At 40.1% G+C, this 16,333-nt stretch overlaps 3 protein-coding genes across 3 annotated transcripts; all 3 read left to right on the forward strand.

Annotated features, from left to right (window-relative positions):
* The first annotated feature begins 930 nt into the window (after positions 1–930).
* Positions 931–7,983, forward strand: LOC140946538 (failed axon connections homolog). The gene is made up of 3 exons (XM_073395667.1): positions 931–1,785; positions 6,154–6,607; positions 7,248–7,983. The coding sequence occupies exons 1-2, from the start codon at positions 1,382–1,384 to the stop codon at positions 6,581–6,583; spliced, it is 834 nt and encodes a 277-aa protein (XP_073251768.1). The 5' UTR covers positions 931–1,381; the 3' UTR covers positions 6,584–6,607; positions 7,248–7,983.
* A 1,859-nt stretch (positions 7,984–9,842) lies between these two features.
* Positions 9,843–12,106, forward strand: LOC140946350 (failed axon connections homolog). The gene is made up of 2 exons (XM_073395451.1): positions 9,843–10,320; positions 11,417–12,106. Exons 1-2 carry the CDS (start codon positions 9,911–9,913, stop codon positions 11,844–11,846), a joined length of 840 nt encoding a protein of 279 aa, XP_073251552.1. The 5' UTR covers positions 9,843–9,910; the 3' UTR covers positions 11,847–12,106.
* A 582-nt stretch (positions 12,107–12,688) lies between these two features.
* Positions 12,689–14,371, forward strand: LOC140946356 (uncharacterized). Its single transcript, XM_073395459.1, has one exon. It carries the CDS (start codon positions 13,042–13,044, stop codon positions 13,849–13,851), a length of 810 nt encoding a protein of 269 aa, XP_073251560.1. The 5' UTR covers positions 12,689–13,041; the 3' UTR covers positions 13,852–14,371.
* The last annotated feature ends 1,962 nt before the right edge of the window (positions 14,372–16,333 follow it).

Consider the following 16,333-nt stretch of genomic DNA (forward strand, 5'->3'; position numbering starts at 1 on the left):
TAAATGTCTTGGAAAGCATTATGTACAACGCTGTGGCTATATGGCCGGTAACCGGTCAAGGTTTTCAAAACACTAAATGACCGGCAGTCCGGTATTTTCAATAAATTTGATATGTTTATCACAGATATCTAAATTTTCGCTGCTTAGCGATTAAAAATAGCACAAATTTTAGAAGAGTATTAACCAAATAATATTTTTACATTTGGCGCCCTGTAGCTACCCTGGGTGCCAGAGGCTTTTCATGCGCGGTTTCCTGTTAGCGCCGACCTGAGAGAAGCGACGATCGGAAACGCGTCTACAACACTCGGACGTAACGCCTCCTAAACTCTAACTTTATCTAAACAACAGTTGGTAATCATTATCAAAAGGGATATTAAAACTGCTAGATTATTTCCACATGGCCTTGTATTTGCTATGAAACAACAGAGAAATCATTCATTAGATCAGGAGAGATTTGAGACTAGTTTATAAGTTCACGTTTCCTCCTCAGAATTACAAATTGAAACCAGAGAAATATACCGGAGTGTCCTCTTAAAAAAGGTGTCCGTATGATGGGGTGAGGCTTTGTATAAAATCTGGTTTCGTTGAAACCGAGAGAAGCGTTCATGACCGTAAAAGAAGGCAACCTCGTTCCCCGGACGAGCTGCAGTAGAGAGAGCTGGAAGTTGGACGATTTTCAGCAAACCACAAACATTAAAATAATTTCGACCATCAAGAAAATTAGCGTGGTACTGATGTATTGTGAGAAAAATCGCATTAAATTCAACCCGCAAAAATTCGTGCCGCCTACATCAGAGGCGATTGATCGAGGAACTCCTTCAGAACTTCGCGCAACCCAGTGCGAATTGGGGCAAGCTTGTTCTCAGGGAAAATTTTGGAATTGGCGCCGGGTGCACAATACTGACTGAGATTGTTATTGTGAGTATCGTTACCCTGAGGCAATACCGGAAAAGGGCCAATACAATTGTGTCTTCTGGTATTAGAAGAACGTAGATTAGGTTGGCTGCGTTTAAAGAATAACTTAGAAATGTTTGTCCTCTGATCTAGCGGCCAAACAATTTCCCTCAAAGCCAATTATGCCCCTTTACTACTGTATAAGGTAACGTGAACTCTATCCATTAATCCTCAAGTGTGGACATAATGAACAACGTTGAACTGAGCACTGCTGTGAGCAGATGTCAACTTCGATTGCTGGATCGTTTCCCAAGCCAGTTAACAAATGCTCGCGTCCATCGGTTTTCTCGGACCAGTTGGAACACTTGACTAAATTGTTTTTAGTATACAATGATTCGGTTATCGACAAAGGGTGTTGACGTCACTTTCACTGTTAAACTTAAACTCAGTGAGGGTTGAGCTGATCCATTGACTTCGACAATTCAACATGCAGATTCTGGCCTTCATCGCTATTTCTGCGATAACCTATCTGATTTATTCTCTCGTGAAAGCGAAGGGCAAAGAGAGAAAAAGATTCACTAAGCCTGAAACCGTTCTCCTTCACCAGGTCAGTCCAACCGCTTTATCTGTGAGTGGATCACCATTTTGTTTAAAGTTGGAAACGTTTCTCCGTATGACAAAAATTCCTTACGAAAATGAATACGGCATGAAATTTTCAAAGAAAGGAAAAGTGCCTTGGATAGAATTCAACGGCCAAGAAATTGCCGATTCTAACTTCTGCATTCGATTTCTCATGAAAGAGTTTCGAGTTGATTTGGATACGCATCTGAATTGGACGGACAGAGCCATTGGCCACAGCATACGCACAATGTTGGAGGAAAACTTTTATTGGTAGGTAACAGAATCTTAACTCAGAGAAGGTTGCTTCTTTGGTTTTGTTTGCTTCTTTGTTTGTTTTTGGTTTGAATGTTTTTTTGTTTTATTCTGTGGTTTTTTCAGTGGGATTTCATCCCCTAAGGATGTGTTAATATTATGTTGGACTCGCTGATTGATTCTCAAAAAGAAATGCTAATGTCGGGTGCCATGAAGGATAATGAAACAAACTGACAGCGAAATAAAAAACAGTAGCAACTCAAGCAATGGAGAGATTTGATATTTGACTTGATGCGAAAACGTTGTCAGTTAATAAATGTGTAGATATAGATTTATAGCCACGTGTAAGATTCAAAAGATTCGCAAATATGGAAATTTCTCAAAATAGAAAAAATGAACAGAAAAAACAGTCCAAAACAATACGATGCAATTCTTATGGATAAAACTAAGGTGAAACTACTAATGTTTATTAAGAAGAAAGACAAGTACAAAGGGAAAACTTGGTCACGTTGTACAAATTTACGCTTGGCATTAAAGTGACTTTGTTGAGAAAAACATCCGCAAAATTTCTCCCCCTCAAGTTAGTCCCACACTTGATATTCCCGTTGCATGTTGCACTTGACTAGTGATTTATTTACAGCCTATTGATTTCTTAATCCGTCTTACTCGTCTTATACTGTTCTTCAGTGATCAAGGCTATAAGTTCAAGTTCAAGTTCAAGTTTATTAAACACTAAAGGACACATATTGAATAACAACTACGAACTTCAAGCTTATAAACATGGTGCATTATTTCAGGCCAACAGAGGTAGACATGTGCTATCATCGACGTAACATGATAGCCTTTTCACAGACCCTCTAGTTTTCTCTTCAAAGTCCGTCGAGCGCGCGTGATAAAATATCAACGTCTGTGTACAACTGCTCGAATTAAATTCGACTTAAGCACGGCAGTAGCGTGACGTTTGACACCAAGTCGTGCTATAGCCTGCGTGGCGGGTGTTTGCAAGGGGAGGGAAAGGAAGTTTTAGGCGCGAGAGGAGGGAGGGAACGAAACGCCTGTTAGGAGACCATTGTATTTCTCGTTTGTAACATCCACCAGGCGAATGTTAAAATCCTGATTGGTCAGTCTTCAAAACATGTCAATCACAGCCCTAATACCTTCATCCGATTGGTTGAAATCAACATCAGGCTATTGAGTAACTTAATCGATCTTTCAACGGCTTGTTTTACTCACTAGAAGAAAGAAAGGAAAGCCAGCTGTGTGCTTGTTATCTGCTGTTTGACCTAGTAATACGCCTACCACGCAGGCTACGCTTTATCAACGACCAGATTGTTGAAGACGATTTTTGGTCTTGCTTGTTATAGACGTTATTAAGCCGCCAGGAACTTACTTTAATAATTGATTGCAGCTTTCTTGTAGATCTTCGAAGTTCAGCTCTTCTTTCCCTGCTACCAGCGTTCTTTTGTATGCTCCGCTGGATTCAATTCGAGAGCTAGCAAAGTATTTCTCAGACAAACATTGCATGCAAGTTACGACGTCCAGCACGTTTCCTTCAGCAAACGACGTATTTATGCTGGATTTCATATAACAAGTCACGCATCGTTGCAACTTTCTTCTTTCAACAGACGACCACATTTGAACCTTTTTTTATATACATATAGTACATACCTTCACTCCCCTTCACTTCAGTTTTCTTGTTTTAGGAAAACAAAAGCTAAAAATAAGTGTTTTGCGGCCAGACTTACTTGACAGCTGGTCATTCACAGTTGTGTTATTTTTGCATACGTAATTAGTAGGCGGGCTGGCGAAAACAATGGTCTCCTGGCGGGCGTTTCCTTCCCTCCCTCCTCGCCCGCTCCGGCCCCCGGGTCCGGCCCTCGCGTTTCTCTCGCGCCTGAAACACCCTTTTCCTTCCTTTTCAAACGCCTGCCACGCAGGCTAGTCATGCTACTGCCGTGTAGCACGGCAAGCCTTGCCGTGCTGCACGGCAGTAGCTCGACTTGGTTTCAAACGTCCGCTACCGCCGTGCCGAACTCAATTCATAAATTATAAATACATTAGAATACATTTAAAAGTTTGCTAAACCGCTATATTTTTGTGCTTTGTTTTCGGCAACAGCCGTTCTATTCGACTGAATTGAATTCGACGTCTGAAACTAAGTCGTGCTAGTGTCGTGCTGCAGTCGAGCTACAGTCGAGCCAGCTTGGCACGGCAGTAGCACGACGTTTGAAACAGGCCTAACACGATTACTGAAGTGATATAGTACCTCTTAGATCGTTGACATTTTAGATATATGATGTCATTCTCGTAGCGTCATTCTTGTACAGCTTTCGCTAGAAGACCTAGAATCGATTTACGCCGCTCTCTCCTTAAACTTTTTATTTGTACCACTCTGGTAACGTTTGCAATCTCCGGTACACAAGCTATGACAGCCAAATCGGACAAACTTCGACTTTCCAAAAAGACAGAAAAACCAAAAATTGAGTCACAATACTTGTACGATTTGGAACTTGGTTGATGCTATAATTAAACGCAAGGTCCCAAATGTAATATTAACAAACTTAGTGTCCATAAAGATAACATGTCTTTTTTGTCAATCAGCCAGACTCAGCGGTAATTCCTGAATTTTACTTGCTTCTTCATTTGAACCTTCGAATAACGAAGGGCCAAGGGACCAGCCAATTTTTTTCGCTATAACGAGGTTTCGTTATATCAAGGTTCTTTTCCATATCTTTTACTATTACTGGGGTAAAGAAAATCGACATATCATTGCATGTATAGCAAGGTTCAACGTACAAAAAACCGCCACATTTGCCCAATCCTTCATGGTGGAGCTAGTCAGCATGTTTTTTTTTTTGTAAGCAAAACGTGAAAAAGCAGGACTGACTATAAAGGTCTGAAAATGAATATATTAGAGTAAAAACTTGACACTAACAAACCGCGGGCCCTGTTTTAAATTACAAGGTAATAAAATGAAATACATTAAATTGAGAATATTTAAAACCTTAAAAAAAATTACTTGAATGTTTGAAAAACTGAAAAGTCATCAGATAACATTAAAACCAGGTCTAACACCCATCAAATTAATTTACACAATAAATGCTGATTTTTAAAAGTACTTTTTCAAATAGTGTTTTTTAAAGCAATGAGTGTGCATAGTTTCCACATAGACAGAGGTAATCTATTCTAAACCTGCTAACCAGCACTGATCGATAGTAGAAGTCTCTCCGTTTTACAATTGACAAGCTCTATTAAAACTGGCATTCTTCGTCTGCCTGAGTGCCAGTCTCGTAAGTAAGCTTGTGCCCTCGTAATCGCATGGTTTTCACAGTGACGTCATCAAGGTAAAGTCAAAATAGCGAGGTTTTACGATTTCTAATTTACACTAGTTTGAAGGTAAACAAAAAATAAATCTTTGTACAAGTTTCCATTCTCGTAACATATTTGATTTCGAAAATACAGCAATTTGAACTTCCGAGTTTTTACAGTGCGTGACACCAAAATAGGAATGCTGTCTCGTTGAAAAAAAGTCTCTCCTCTTGATTTTCAGCAGTATAACCATTTCAAGCATTAGAAGATATGTTTATGAGCACGTATGCTAGTTCTCGAGTGAAAAGAAAGGGCTTTCATAGAAAAAGTGAACTCCAGATGTTTTTGTTGATTTCCGGCGGCCATATTGGTGGACCAAAACGGTACACCGATTATGGCGTCTCCTTACAAAGTTCTACTGAGGTGCATGAAACGTTTCGTCAAATAACTCAGAAACTGTTGGCCACAAAGACCTGAAACTTGGACAAATCATTTATATTTTAGTCTTTTATAACATTTCATTTTCTTGGCTTCTTCCACTGGACGGTTTCCAAATTTATTTTTTTGTTGCGCGACAGTGAAAACGAGGCACGACCTGGCCTCTTCAGGGAATGACTTAAGACAATGGTTAGCAAAATTTTAGCATGGCCATCACAAATTAACAAGAAGGCAAATATACATAATAGTCATGAAGGGTGTGTGCTAGACAAACAGTATAGCATGCGAAAACATCCGTTTCTCGTTTCTCCTCGCTCTTTGTCGCTGGGGACGTTTCGCGCGGAGGAACGACGTTCCTCAGCTCGAAACGTCCCCAGCGGCGAAGAGCGGGGAGAAACGGATGTTTTCGCAGGCTACAAACAGTACAGCTAAAAAGCACTTCCGCAGTTCTGTATTGGTAGTAACGAGTTGCATGCGTTTCCCTGCATGTTTCATTACGCAATCCTTTCTGCTTAGCAAAACGATCGTGTCCCCAATTTGAATCCTTTAAAAGAGTACAAGTTTACAAGTTTACTTACTTCTTTACTGGAGTGCGTGACTTGATTTTGATTTCGGTCTTTTTTGTTTGTTTGTTAATAGGACTATGTCGCATTATTGCTGGTTCTCCGACCACGCCGCAGAAATGAGAGAAAAGTTGCTTGGTCAGCTTTTTCCACCTCTTAAGTATCTAGCCTATTTCATGCTAAAAAGACAAGTGAAAAATTACTTGTGGAGCCACGGTATGGGCCGCCATAATGAGCAGGAAATTTACGGTATTGCTGAAACAGATCTACTGGCGGTGTCTGGAATCCTGGGCCAAAAGAAATTTCTGTTTGGTGACAAGCCTTGCTTAGCTGACGCTGGATTATTTGCTTTCACCGCCTGTTCAGCTTGGGAATTGCCAGCGAGTCCTTTTGCTAAAATAATCAGAACAAAAGCTACGAATCTTGGTGAGCACGCTCAGAGAATGAAAGAATTGTATTATCCGGATTGGGATAGGATCATCTCCAAGAAAAACAAATCTGAATAAGCTGACAATAATCTATAGAATTTGGTATGTCTTTTTGAAATGTGAGTCATTTTTCACCTGGTAGTACTAGTAAGAAGATTAGACCTTATCATGGTTTTGGAAGCCATCTTGACGGGTAGGCAACCACATGAGAAATTACAGTGTTTGTATATATGTGTCGGGGAATCTTTGTCGAATAATTTTCGTAAAACGGCTGTTCTGCCAAATAAAAAAAACAGGAATTGTAAACTCAAGCTTCACAACAAAGTTTTGTACTAGCAAACTCTGGGGGCCGCAGCGGAAAAAAAAGTCTTATACACAAATCTGCAGAAAATTTTAAGAAGAGGTTTTAGCGCAGTTAATTTTGTCAATAAAATCCTTTCGTGTGTAACTTTAGTATACAATTCATTAAAAAAGCCGGCCGTTTGACAAAAATTATTGGACATTAGATTCTCAAACAAACACTGTATTTTTTTCACGCGGTTGCCTACCCGGCAAGATGGCTTCCAAAACTATGATAAGGTCTGTATAGTGAAAGAATATAAACTATATAATTATGTATTGTCCTGTTTAGTTGCCATCCCATTCTAGAATATAAGGATAATTGATGTGCACGTTAAAATTTCTCGTGTAGCTTGATAAATAATATTTAAAAGTAATTGCAATCCAATCGCCCCATGTAAAGGTGTCCGGAACCCTGGACATTGGAATCAGGAATACAGCTCAAGGAATCTGGAATCTCTCCAACGAATGGAATATGACAGAGAATCCGGAATGCAGTTCCTGTAATTCGGACTCAGAGGCGGTGGAATCCAGAATGCAAGACTGTTTTGGATTCCCTTACTTTATATGGGGGGCGTCGAACGTCTCTCGACAGACACATCGTATCGCGGGCCACCTTACAATACGAACAGCCCTCCTACAGAGAGGACACTTGAACCTGCTGCCGTCTGTTTGGTCTCACTAGGGAAGTTAAGCACCAGACGTTCTTGATTCATGAACGGCATGGCTGGCCGCGCAGAACTGGATCGGGGACGCGGTTTACGCGCCAAACGCAAATCATTAAGCAAACCAACGTTGAAAATGCCTTTCAAAGATTGTACTACGCTTTTAAAGTTCTAACATAACAAAAGAACATACAAGGATTGAAACTTGTTATATTTTACATCAAATGTTAACAATTTTAACTGTGTTCATACTCACGTTTCTGAACCTCTGGTTTCAACCTGAGAACTCGCGTTTTGAATTCTGTGACTGCAGCCCAAGAACGTCTCGACATGAGCAGTGGCTGTCATGCTGCAAAAATACTTCCGGTTGGCGTCCGTGGTTCCAAGAATGTCTGGTGCTTAAGTTCCCTCCTGTATCAAGATAACGCAACTTTGTCGCCATGATTTGGCATTGGATGGCTTTGTTACTATGCAGCAAATAGAAATAAAATACTGCAATATAAATCTGGCCGGATTTTTTAAAAAGGTTATCGCCAAATGGACCTTTTGCGTCCAACAGTTTTTTGTCCGCCAAAAACTCTCCAAAAAGTAGCTATTACAAAAACTGAGAGTACAACCATTGCTTTTTTCTCTTCTCCTCCTTTCTTCCTCCTCGCTCTTTCTTTTTCTCCTTTCCTTTTCCTTCGTTACTGTGATTGTGGAGCTTATCGGCAGTCAAGAAACCTGCCTTTTGACGCCTTTTCACTCAAATGACTGCAAAATCATAGAATTTATGTTATACTTAGGAGATGACTGATGCACTGATAACGGGTATTCTATCTATGCTGGCATGAACAAAGAGCAAGCTGTTTAATAATATAACAAACCAAGCTTAATAACTTTCATCGCCACCAAGTACTCATTTAGTGGTTCCAAGACAAATCTTGCTGGGCTGGGTATCGATAACATCTGGCAGGGTTTTCCTAGTGACTAGTAGTGAAGGGACCCTCACGTGGTGTCCTCACATTGCCATCGCTGTTGTGGTCAGACTACAAGATCAGTCTGAGTACAGATCCTCCCAGATTTTTTATTAGATATCAGAATTGCTTTTGCCATTATGAGTTTTAAACTTGGGCTGCTACGCAGCCAGTTTGAGTCTCCTCAAGGTTTTTCGGTGTCCTTTTCAGTATAGCCCCTCTCCCTTTTCCCTTCCTACCCCTCCTCTTTCAACTCTTGTCACTCAGGCTACTTCAGATGAAGATTACCAGTGTATCCATTAACTTGCAATAATACCATCGTAAAAATGTCCTTGGCAGTCTGTAAAAAAGTGTAATGACCAACCGCGACTCAAGAAATAAACAAAAATCACGATATCTAAAGGTGTCGTGCTGACCACACCCTCGTCCGGGGCAAGGGTTGTTTGAGCGGTAGCAATTCGATCGGGGGACGATAAATCATCGAGATCGGTAGAAATTGGGCTAAAAAGCGCACAGATGAAAAAGTTAAACCATCGCCGCTGAATCGTAGACACTCTTGTTCTTTGGCCATCTTAGTTTAACTGCGGTAATAAAATTGGTTTCTTTCCAGAAATGCGTTTATTCCTTATGATGATCTCATACAAATCTTCACAATCTCCGAACTGACGGTTGCTCCAAAATACTTTACATGTTATGCTACGTTTTAAGTCGCCCATTGAATGCTGATATGGTTTACTGAGCGTGGGCCACAAAAGGCGAAACCAGACTTTATTTATATACCAAAAATCTAAAACAGAATAAAGTGATGCAAATGCGATGCGATGCGATGCGATGCGATACGGTGCTGAAAAAATGAGTAAACAAAACAAAGTGAAAACAAAATAAGTTACACGTACTGGACGAAGAGAAGCAGGAAAATCGACAAACGAAACAAAAGCGAACTTACAAGACGATTATGACTTCAAGGACAAAATACCCGATATGTGCTGACCTGACTGAACAAACTGATAACAATGAAGCAAAAACTGCGGCCAAGCTAACGATATACGACACGCCGAAACACCTAACATATAAGAAGAAGGTAAGAGAATAGCAATAATTTTCGGTGGGAGAGAAGCAACGACCGGCCGTCTGCGCTTCGCAAGCTAGTAAGAGAACAATAAAGGGCTAATAAACAAAATAATAGCAATTAAGGCGTGAACTAAAAAATCACCAGAAGCAAAGCTAGCTTGGAAAGCTTCACATACGACTATTTCCTAAATTGCGCTAATTTTCCACTGCTACATATCAATCGATATGGTGGGTCTATCTTATGACGTCACTATTATAAGAGGTGCCCTTTTTAATAGTTTATTTGTGCATGATTAGAGTTCTTTGCGTTACAACCGCACGCGAGCACAGAACTCTCTCCCGGTTGTACTGGAAATATCAGCTCACTGTTAAAGATGCACATTTTAGTCTACTTTGGAGTCCCTGCCATTGCTTTCATTGCAATTTATTTCATTGTGAAGAAACTGCAAGGTAAAGAGAGCAAGAGATTTATCAAGCCTGCTACAGTCCTTTTGCACCAATTACCTCCCTCCGATTTAGCTGTAAGTGGATCCCCACCGTGTTTAAAGCTGGAAACTTTTCTTCGAATGACAAAAATACCCTACGAAAGTGAATACGGTCTGAAGTTCTCAAAGAAAGGAAAAGTGCCCTGGATCGAATTCAACGGCCAAGAAATTGCCGATTCTAACTTTTGCATTCGCTTTCTTATGAAAGAGTTTCGAGTGGATATGGATTCGCATCTGAATTTCACGGACAGAGCCGTTGGTCACAGCATACGTAGAATGTTGGAGGAAAACACTTATTGGTAGGTAAACAAAAACTCGTAGTTTTGATACTTCAGGTTTCATACCGAATTTCGTGCTTTTAAGAGATGTTGATTATATTTTGGACACGCTCGTTGATTCGCAGAAGCAAATGCTAATACTGGGCATTTTTGTACGACTACGTCACACATCACGGAAATATGAAACAAAAGGTTATGAGGATGAGGTTAAGGTTATATTATAGAGATGCTCGTATTGCTATTTCGATAACTTCGTTTTGCTCATCAAGTGGAGCTCTACACATTTTCCCAGGTCCGATCTGAGTTACTTTATCGAAATAGTGAGATACATTTTATAAGCTTAAGCGCCCATGAGTTTTGTAGGGTCATAAATAGATTCATTTACATGACCATAAAGTTCTTCTACAAAGCAAAGCCATCCGACGTCACAAAAAGATAAGATTGTAACAGATTTGAAATAAGGAAAAAATAATAAATAAATATTAAGGATGAAGGGAAGGCTTAGGATCAAACTTGAAGATAGCATGATTGTACATTCAGATTCCAATGTGGGATGATTTGGATCAAGGTAAGAGTAATATCTTATCCTGGGGATCAGGACAGACAAGTTACAATTCATTCGGCGTTAAATTTATTTTCGTTTCTTTAGAAAGTTTTAGGTTAGTGTCTTACGGACGAAAAACATGGAAAACATTTTGAGCTTTTTCTATTACTTTTTAGAGGGTGGGGGGGGGCTGAAATCGCCAGAACAATTCCTTTCTTCAAAGTGAAGCTAATTTAAGAAACATTTTCATATCTTACTGATTACATAATTTGCTTGTCGAAGGTATTTTCACCTTACTGCTAGGAACCAGGCTTCAAATTTTAAAGGTTTCACCGTGTTTGCTTTTTTGCATGGGACGGTTCACCTTGTACAATCCTGGGACCAAGCTGAATAGGACTCAGGTTGATTTGAATCAAAGACAGAGGAAGCTTTGCTTCTTTACCCTTCCCAACATTCCCCGCAACCCCCACTACTTTACACAAAGACGTAGGGACTGGGAACAAGTCAAGCAAGGTCCACTCTCTTGATGGACAAGGACAAGGTTTAAATTTGCTTTTTGTGTTTGATTGGCAGGACTGTTGCGTATTACCGTTGGTTCTCCGACTTCGCCCCAGGGATGAGAGAGCAGTTGTTTGGTCAACTTTTTCTGCCTCTTAAGTATCTGGTATTTTACATGATTAAGAGAAAGGTTTGGAAGGATTTGTGGAGCCACGGTATCGGTCGCCATACTGAGCAGGAAATTTACGGAATTGCTGAAAGAGATCTGCTGGCGGTCTCTGAAATCCTGGGCCAAAAAAAATTTCTGTTTGGTGACAAGCCTTGCCTAGCTGACGCTGGATTGTTTGCCTTTATCGCTGGCTCAGCTTGGGATTGCCCAGCGAGTCCATTTTCAAAAATAATTAAAACAAAAGCTACGAATCTTGGTGAGCACGCTCAGAGAATGAAAGAATTGTATTATCCGGATTGGGATAGGATCATCGCCAAGAAAAACAAATCTGAGTAGAGCTAAACATTTTTTCTGAAAAGATGAAAACGAAGAATTGAGAAGACCCCTCCTCTCCCCAAAAAAGAGAGAGTTGTGAAAAGACCTAGCAGAAGCCGACAAGACGTAACTTGGCAGATACGATTTCACATAGTTTGCATTCCATACTCATTAGTCAATTTGACGACAGCTCTAACACGAAAATCTTGTAAACAGTATATCAGTATATTGCAGTTTATATCAGCATATGTTAATTAATAAAAAATGACCTATAACTCCAAGTGTTTAAGCTTGTTAACTCCAATAGTAACGGTACTTATGTTTCTAAAAAGGCCTGACAAACTTCTCGGGAACAATCTCTTAATTTATTAATCCCCTAATTTTAATTGGCAAAGTGACTGCATGGAAACAAAAAAAGAACTGCGGACGAGACAATTTAAGAAAAAATACAAGTTAAGCTGTCCTACATTGAATTAGATCATCAAAATATTATTAGCCGTTCGGAGAGGAAATTAACTCAAAACAAATCTAAAAGAGGGGGAGGGTTACAACATACAGCACGTCCCAAACTGACCAAACTTGCGAGGTCATATCAATCGATCGTGCCATTCTTTTTTCTTTAAAGAGAGAAACAATTTCATTTGCATGCGTCAATAACGGGAGTGTGGAAAGGCTTTCAGCCTAACAAGCGAACCTGCCATGTTCTGACTATTTCTTGTAACTGTACGTTATTTTGTTGGGTTCGTACCTAGAATAATTTGTTACTGCTTTTACTGTTTGAACGTTGAGACGGTTTGATTTTGGCAGGGAAAGCTAACCCGTCTCAGCCCTTAACACAGACCCTTCACTTTTTTTAATACCAAGAATTTTTAAAAACAAAGGGACAGAGCTGTCGTAATGTAAACGAGCATTGAAAGAGTGATGACAGTGTATAAATACAAGAAGCTGTAGGATGCCGTGATATCACGAGAATCATAACATAAAGCTGCTGTCTGGGGGTCCAAAAACACAAGCAAACCGGTTCATTGAAGTATAATACACAAATAACTACGGTCGAGGATTTCAGTTGCAATTTTAAAGCAACCACGGCTGAAAATTTCATGAACTATACTACTAAAGTGTCAGTACAGAAAAAAGGTAAAAAAGTCTTGAAAATAGGTTTTAGAAGTTGTTATTGGTCAGCAGTTCAAAGAGGCTTGAATCAGAAGCTTGTGTGATGGAAGTTCAAGGACCAAAGATGGTAAGAAAGAAACTAGCCAGCTACAAAGGCAGTATTCAGGAAGCAGAAGGAAGGACTGAGAAAGCGAAACAAAGCCTTCAACTTGTGGAGAAGAGATTTATTAAGGCCATTTGCAAGAAATCGAAGATGGAAGATCTGATTAGAAAACGGGAGATGCAACTCGAACGAGCAGAAGCTCGCATTACCGGTATTCAGCTAAAATGGGATGCTTTAGTTCGATTCTACGAAGAGATGAATGTTCTCGTACCTGGGTATCACCAAAGTGGCCTGGAAAATCAGGAATTCGATATAGAGATTGCCAAATTTACCGAGAAAACAGAAAAAGCCAAGAAGAAATATAACGCTGGCGTTGACAGGGAACGTGTTTTGCGTGATAAAACGGAGAGGATGCGAGGGCGTCAAATCAGAGCGGAATCAGCCTTGAGAGAACTACAGGAACACTTAACTTCAACTAAAAAACGTGTTCAGGATTTGGACGAAAGAAAGTTACAACGTGATGCCCGCAGGCACCAAATGGAAACCTTAGAGGCTAAAGTAAAGCGAGCTTTAGCTAAATCCCAAGAACGAGAAAACACAGAAGTAGAACTCGAAGAAAAAATTATCGAACTGGAAGATCAAATCGAGATGTACGTTCAAAGAAAGAAACGCGCGATCTCTTTTCTTGCTGATCGAGAAAATAACAACCCTGTTCATTCTTGGACCATATCTTTTTGGGTTCAAAAGTCTCCACAAACTACCTATCGATCTTCTATTTCTATTACTGTAGGCGGAGCAAATGATGCTTGAAATAATCTTCTTATAAACCCTTAATCTTTAAATTGCGGTGGCGTATCTGTAAAAAGAAGATTATCGCCTCGTGGAATCTTCTATTTAAAACGGAATTAGCAGATGTGAGTAAGCTTTGATACAATAATCAGCGGGTAGTAATATTAATCTACCAGTGACCAAATACCGCCCTTGAGGATTGAGAAAAAATTGTTAACATCATAATTGTAAACGTGGTCGTTCTTTTCCTACGGAAGCGAAAACAAACTCAGACAAGTCTTATTATCTTAGAATTGTGGGTTAACTGATACGCATCGTGCCATGACCCTAAACCTTCCAAACGTCAGCTAAAAAAAGAGAGAAGTTTGATAAGCACATGCCGACCGAGCCTCTTAGACAAACGTTGAAGATGAAAGTGAAAGACGTTGTGCTCACGGTGCCTACTCGCGACAGAATCTCACCAAGAGTCAAGCGTTTCTCCTCTAAGCATTGCCTCTCCAAAGAGATGAGAAACGTTAATGAAAGCATCATGTTAAACTGTTTTTGGATGGAAGAGTATAAAGTAAGATGCCATTCTTGACTATTATAAACGTGATTAAATTTACATGATAATTAAATTTCCTACTGTTCATTATGGTACGATATATAAGATAAGCCCTGTAAGACTGTGAATTATTCATTCATTTCTTTTCCTTCCCGCCGGCCTTCTGTCTTCGCAGCCTTTTTTATGTAAAAAATAGTACAACTGATTGGCACGGCTGCTGATCCAGACTAGCTAGGGTTAAAGATTTGTAAATACTAGATTATCCGACTCTTTTTCGTCCTTGAAAAGCCATTACCATTAAGCCTCATTGACTCTGAACAGAAAACCACTCGACTTTTAAAGAAACAGTGGTAAAAAAAACATGACAAGAGTGATTACCTGAATTGTCTTCCGCAGCGGGAAACAAACTGATTATTAAATGATATAAAATATACAAAATTACATTCCTCCTTTGCACCTCCATTTTAACGAGTATTAACACGTTTTCAACTGTGCAGGTTTTACATTCTATTCCTTGTGTGGTCCGCTATAACTTTCTGTTGGCATGATTTTTCGGGAAAGAGAATAATGAAATTGGAAACCTATGCATTGCATAAGCCAGTCAAAAACACAATTTCACAGTGCAAGGAACAGTGTTCAAACGAAGAGCAAGACTCAAGAGCCCAAACAGCGCTTGCGTGAATAAACGAGACGGAGGCTGAAGCGAGCTACTTTATACTCTTTGGCTCACCTACCAATAGTCAGGAGTACCCAACGAATCCGCTCCTCAAAATATCCGCTCCTCAGGCCAAGAATTTACTGGCTAGTAACTAAATAATGGACGAGAAACTCTAGCTGGGAATTTTGCCGAAACGCTTATCTTGCTGTGGTTGTCCCTTTGAATACCGATGCTGGCTCGGCCAAAAAAAAAACCCTTCCCCTCTGGCTTCCTGTGGCTTGTGAAAGTGTGCTCTGGCTAATTTATTTGCCGGTTATTTTTTGGATGGAGGAATAAGGAATAAGGAATTTCTTGTTTGCACATGACGTCACGGCAGCCATGTTGGTGGTCAAGAACGAAAGCATTTCTCTCCTCTGGGAAATAAACTTTATTTTCATTTTCATGTAAGTTCCTCGATAAAAAATTCCATTGTTTTGACCCCAAACATGGCCACCTTGTCACGTCGCTGCAAACCATGCAAGAATAGTAACAAAACCGAAGGGCTAAAACCTTGAAAGTTTTATGATTGAGCCACATGGACCGACTCTTGCACAAACATGAGTAACTTGATGTTTGAAGTCACATGACCATCTTATTCGTCTCCACTATGTCTCCTCACCCGTCAAGATTGCTAAATCAACGGAAATACTTCTCATGGGACGGCGACGACCCTAATCATCCCTTTTACCTTAGCGACGAACCATTTGAAAAGTGATTATGGGCGGGGGGAAAGATTTTGAGCTCTCAAGGATTCTTTTATGGCCGATTACCCGTGCAAGAGTCTTTTTAGTTCAACCCTTTGCCACCCGTCAGGGGTCGAGGTCACCGCCCCTGACGGGTGCCACCCTTAGTCCCCAAGGCCACCGCCCATGACGGTAACCATGAACAATAGCCGTAACTCCAATCAGTGCTTTTTTAGCTGTGATTACCTAGCACTGTATAGTAACAATTACGCAATCTAAATTGTGTTTCTGGTAAAAAAAAAAAATGCTAACAAGGACTATTGTGATGTGCATTCCTTAAAAAATTTCTTTTGTAACGGCAGATAATTATACAGGCACTGAAGGAAAACGTTTATATTTGGATTAAATCAGCAGGATAATAATGTGGATATGGATATCCTGAAATTCAATTTTCTCTCCCGGGTCAGCTTAGTTAAGAGCTAAAGTGAGTGTAACCTCTGTTCAGGGAACACCCTGGGGATCACGGCAAGTGACTCCTGAATGGAGGTTGGGCTGGCGTTTGTTAATAATTAACCAACA

Source organism: Porites lutea, chromosome 8 (assembly GCF_958299795.1).
Source record: "Porites lutea chromosome 8, jaPorLute2.1, whole genome shotgun sequence".
Classification (NCBI taxonomy): Eukaryota; Metazoa; Cnidaria; class Anthozoa; order Scleractinia; family Poritidae; genus Porites; species Porites lutea.

Coding starts and splice junctions, on each gene's coding strand:
- LOC140946350 (XM_073395451.1), top strand. CDS start 9,911: ATGCACATTTTAGTCTACTTTGGAGTCCCTGCCATTGCTTTCATTGCA. Junction 10,321..11,416: donor TTGGAGGAAAACACTTATTG/GTAGGTAAACAA, acceptor TTTGATTGGCAG/GACTGTTGCGTATTACCGTT.
- LOC140946356 (XM_073395459.1), top strand. CDS start 13,042: ATGGAAGTTCAAGGACCAAAGATGGTAAGAAAGAAACTAGCCAGCTAC.
- LOC140946538 (XM_073395667.1), top strand. CDS start 1,382: ATGCAGATTCTGGCCTTCATCGCTATTTCTGCGATAACCTATCTGATT. Junction 1,786..6,153: donor TTGGAGGAAAACTTTTATTG/GTAGGTAACAGA, acceptor GTTTGTTAATAG/GACTATGTCGCATTATTGCT.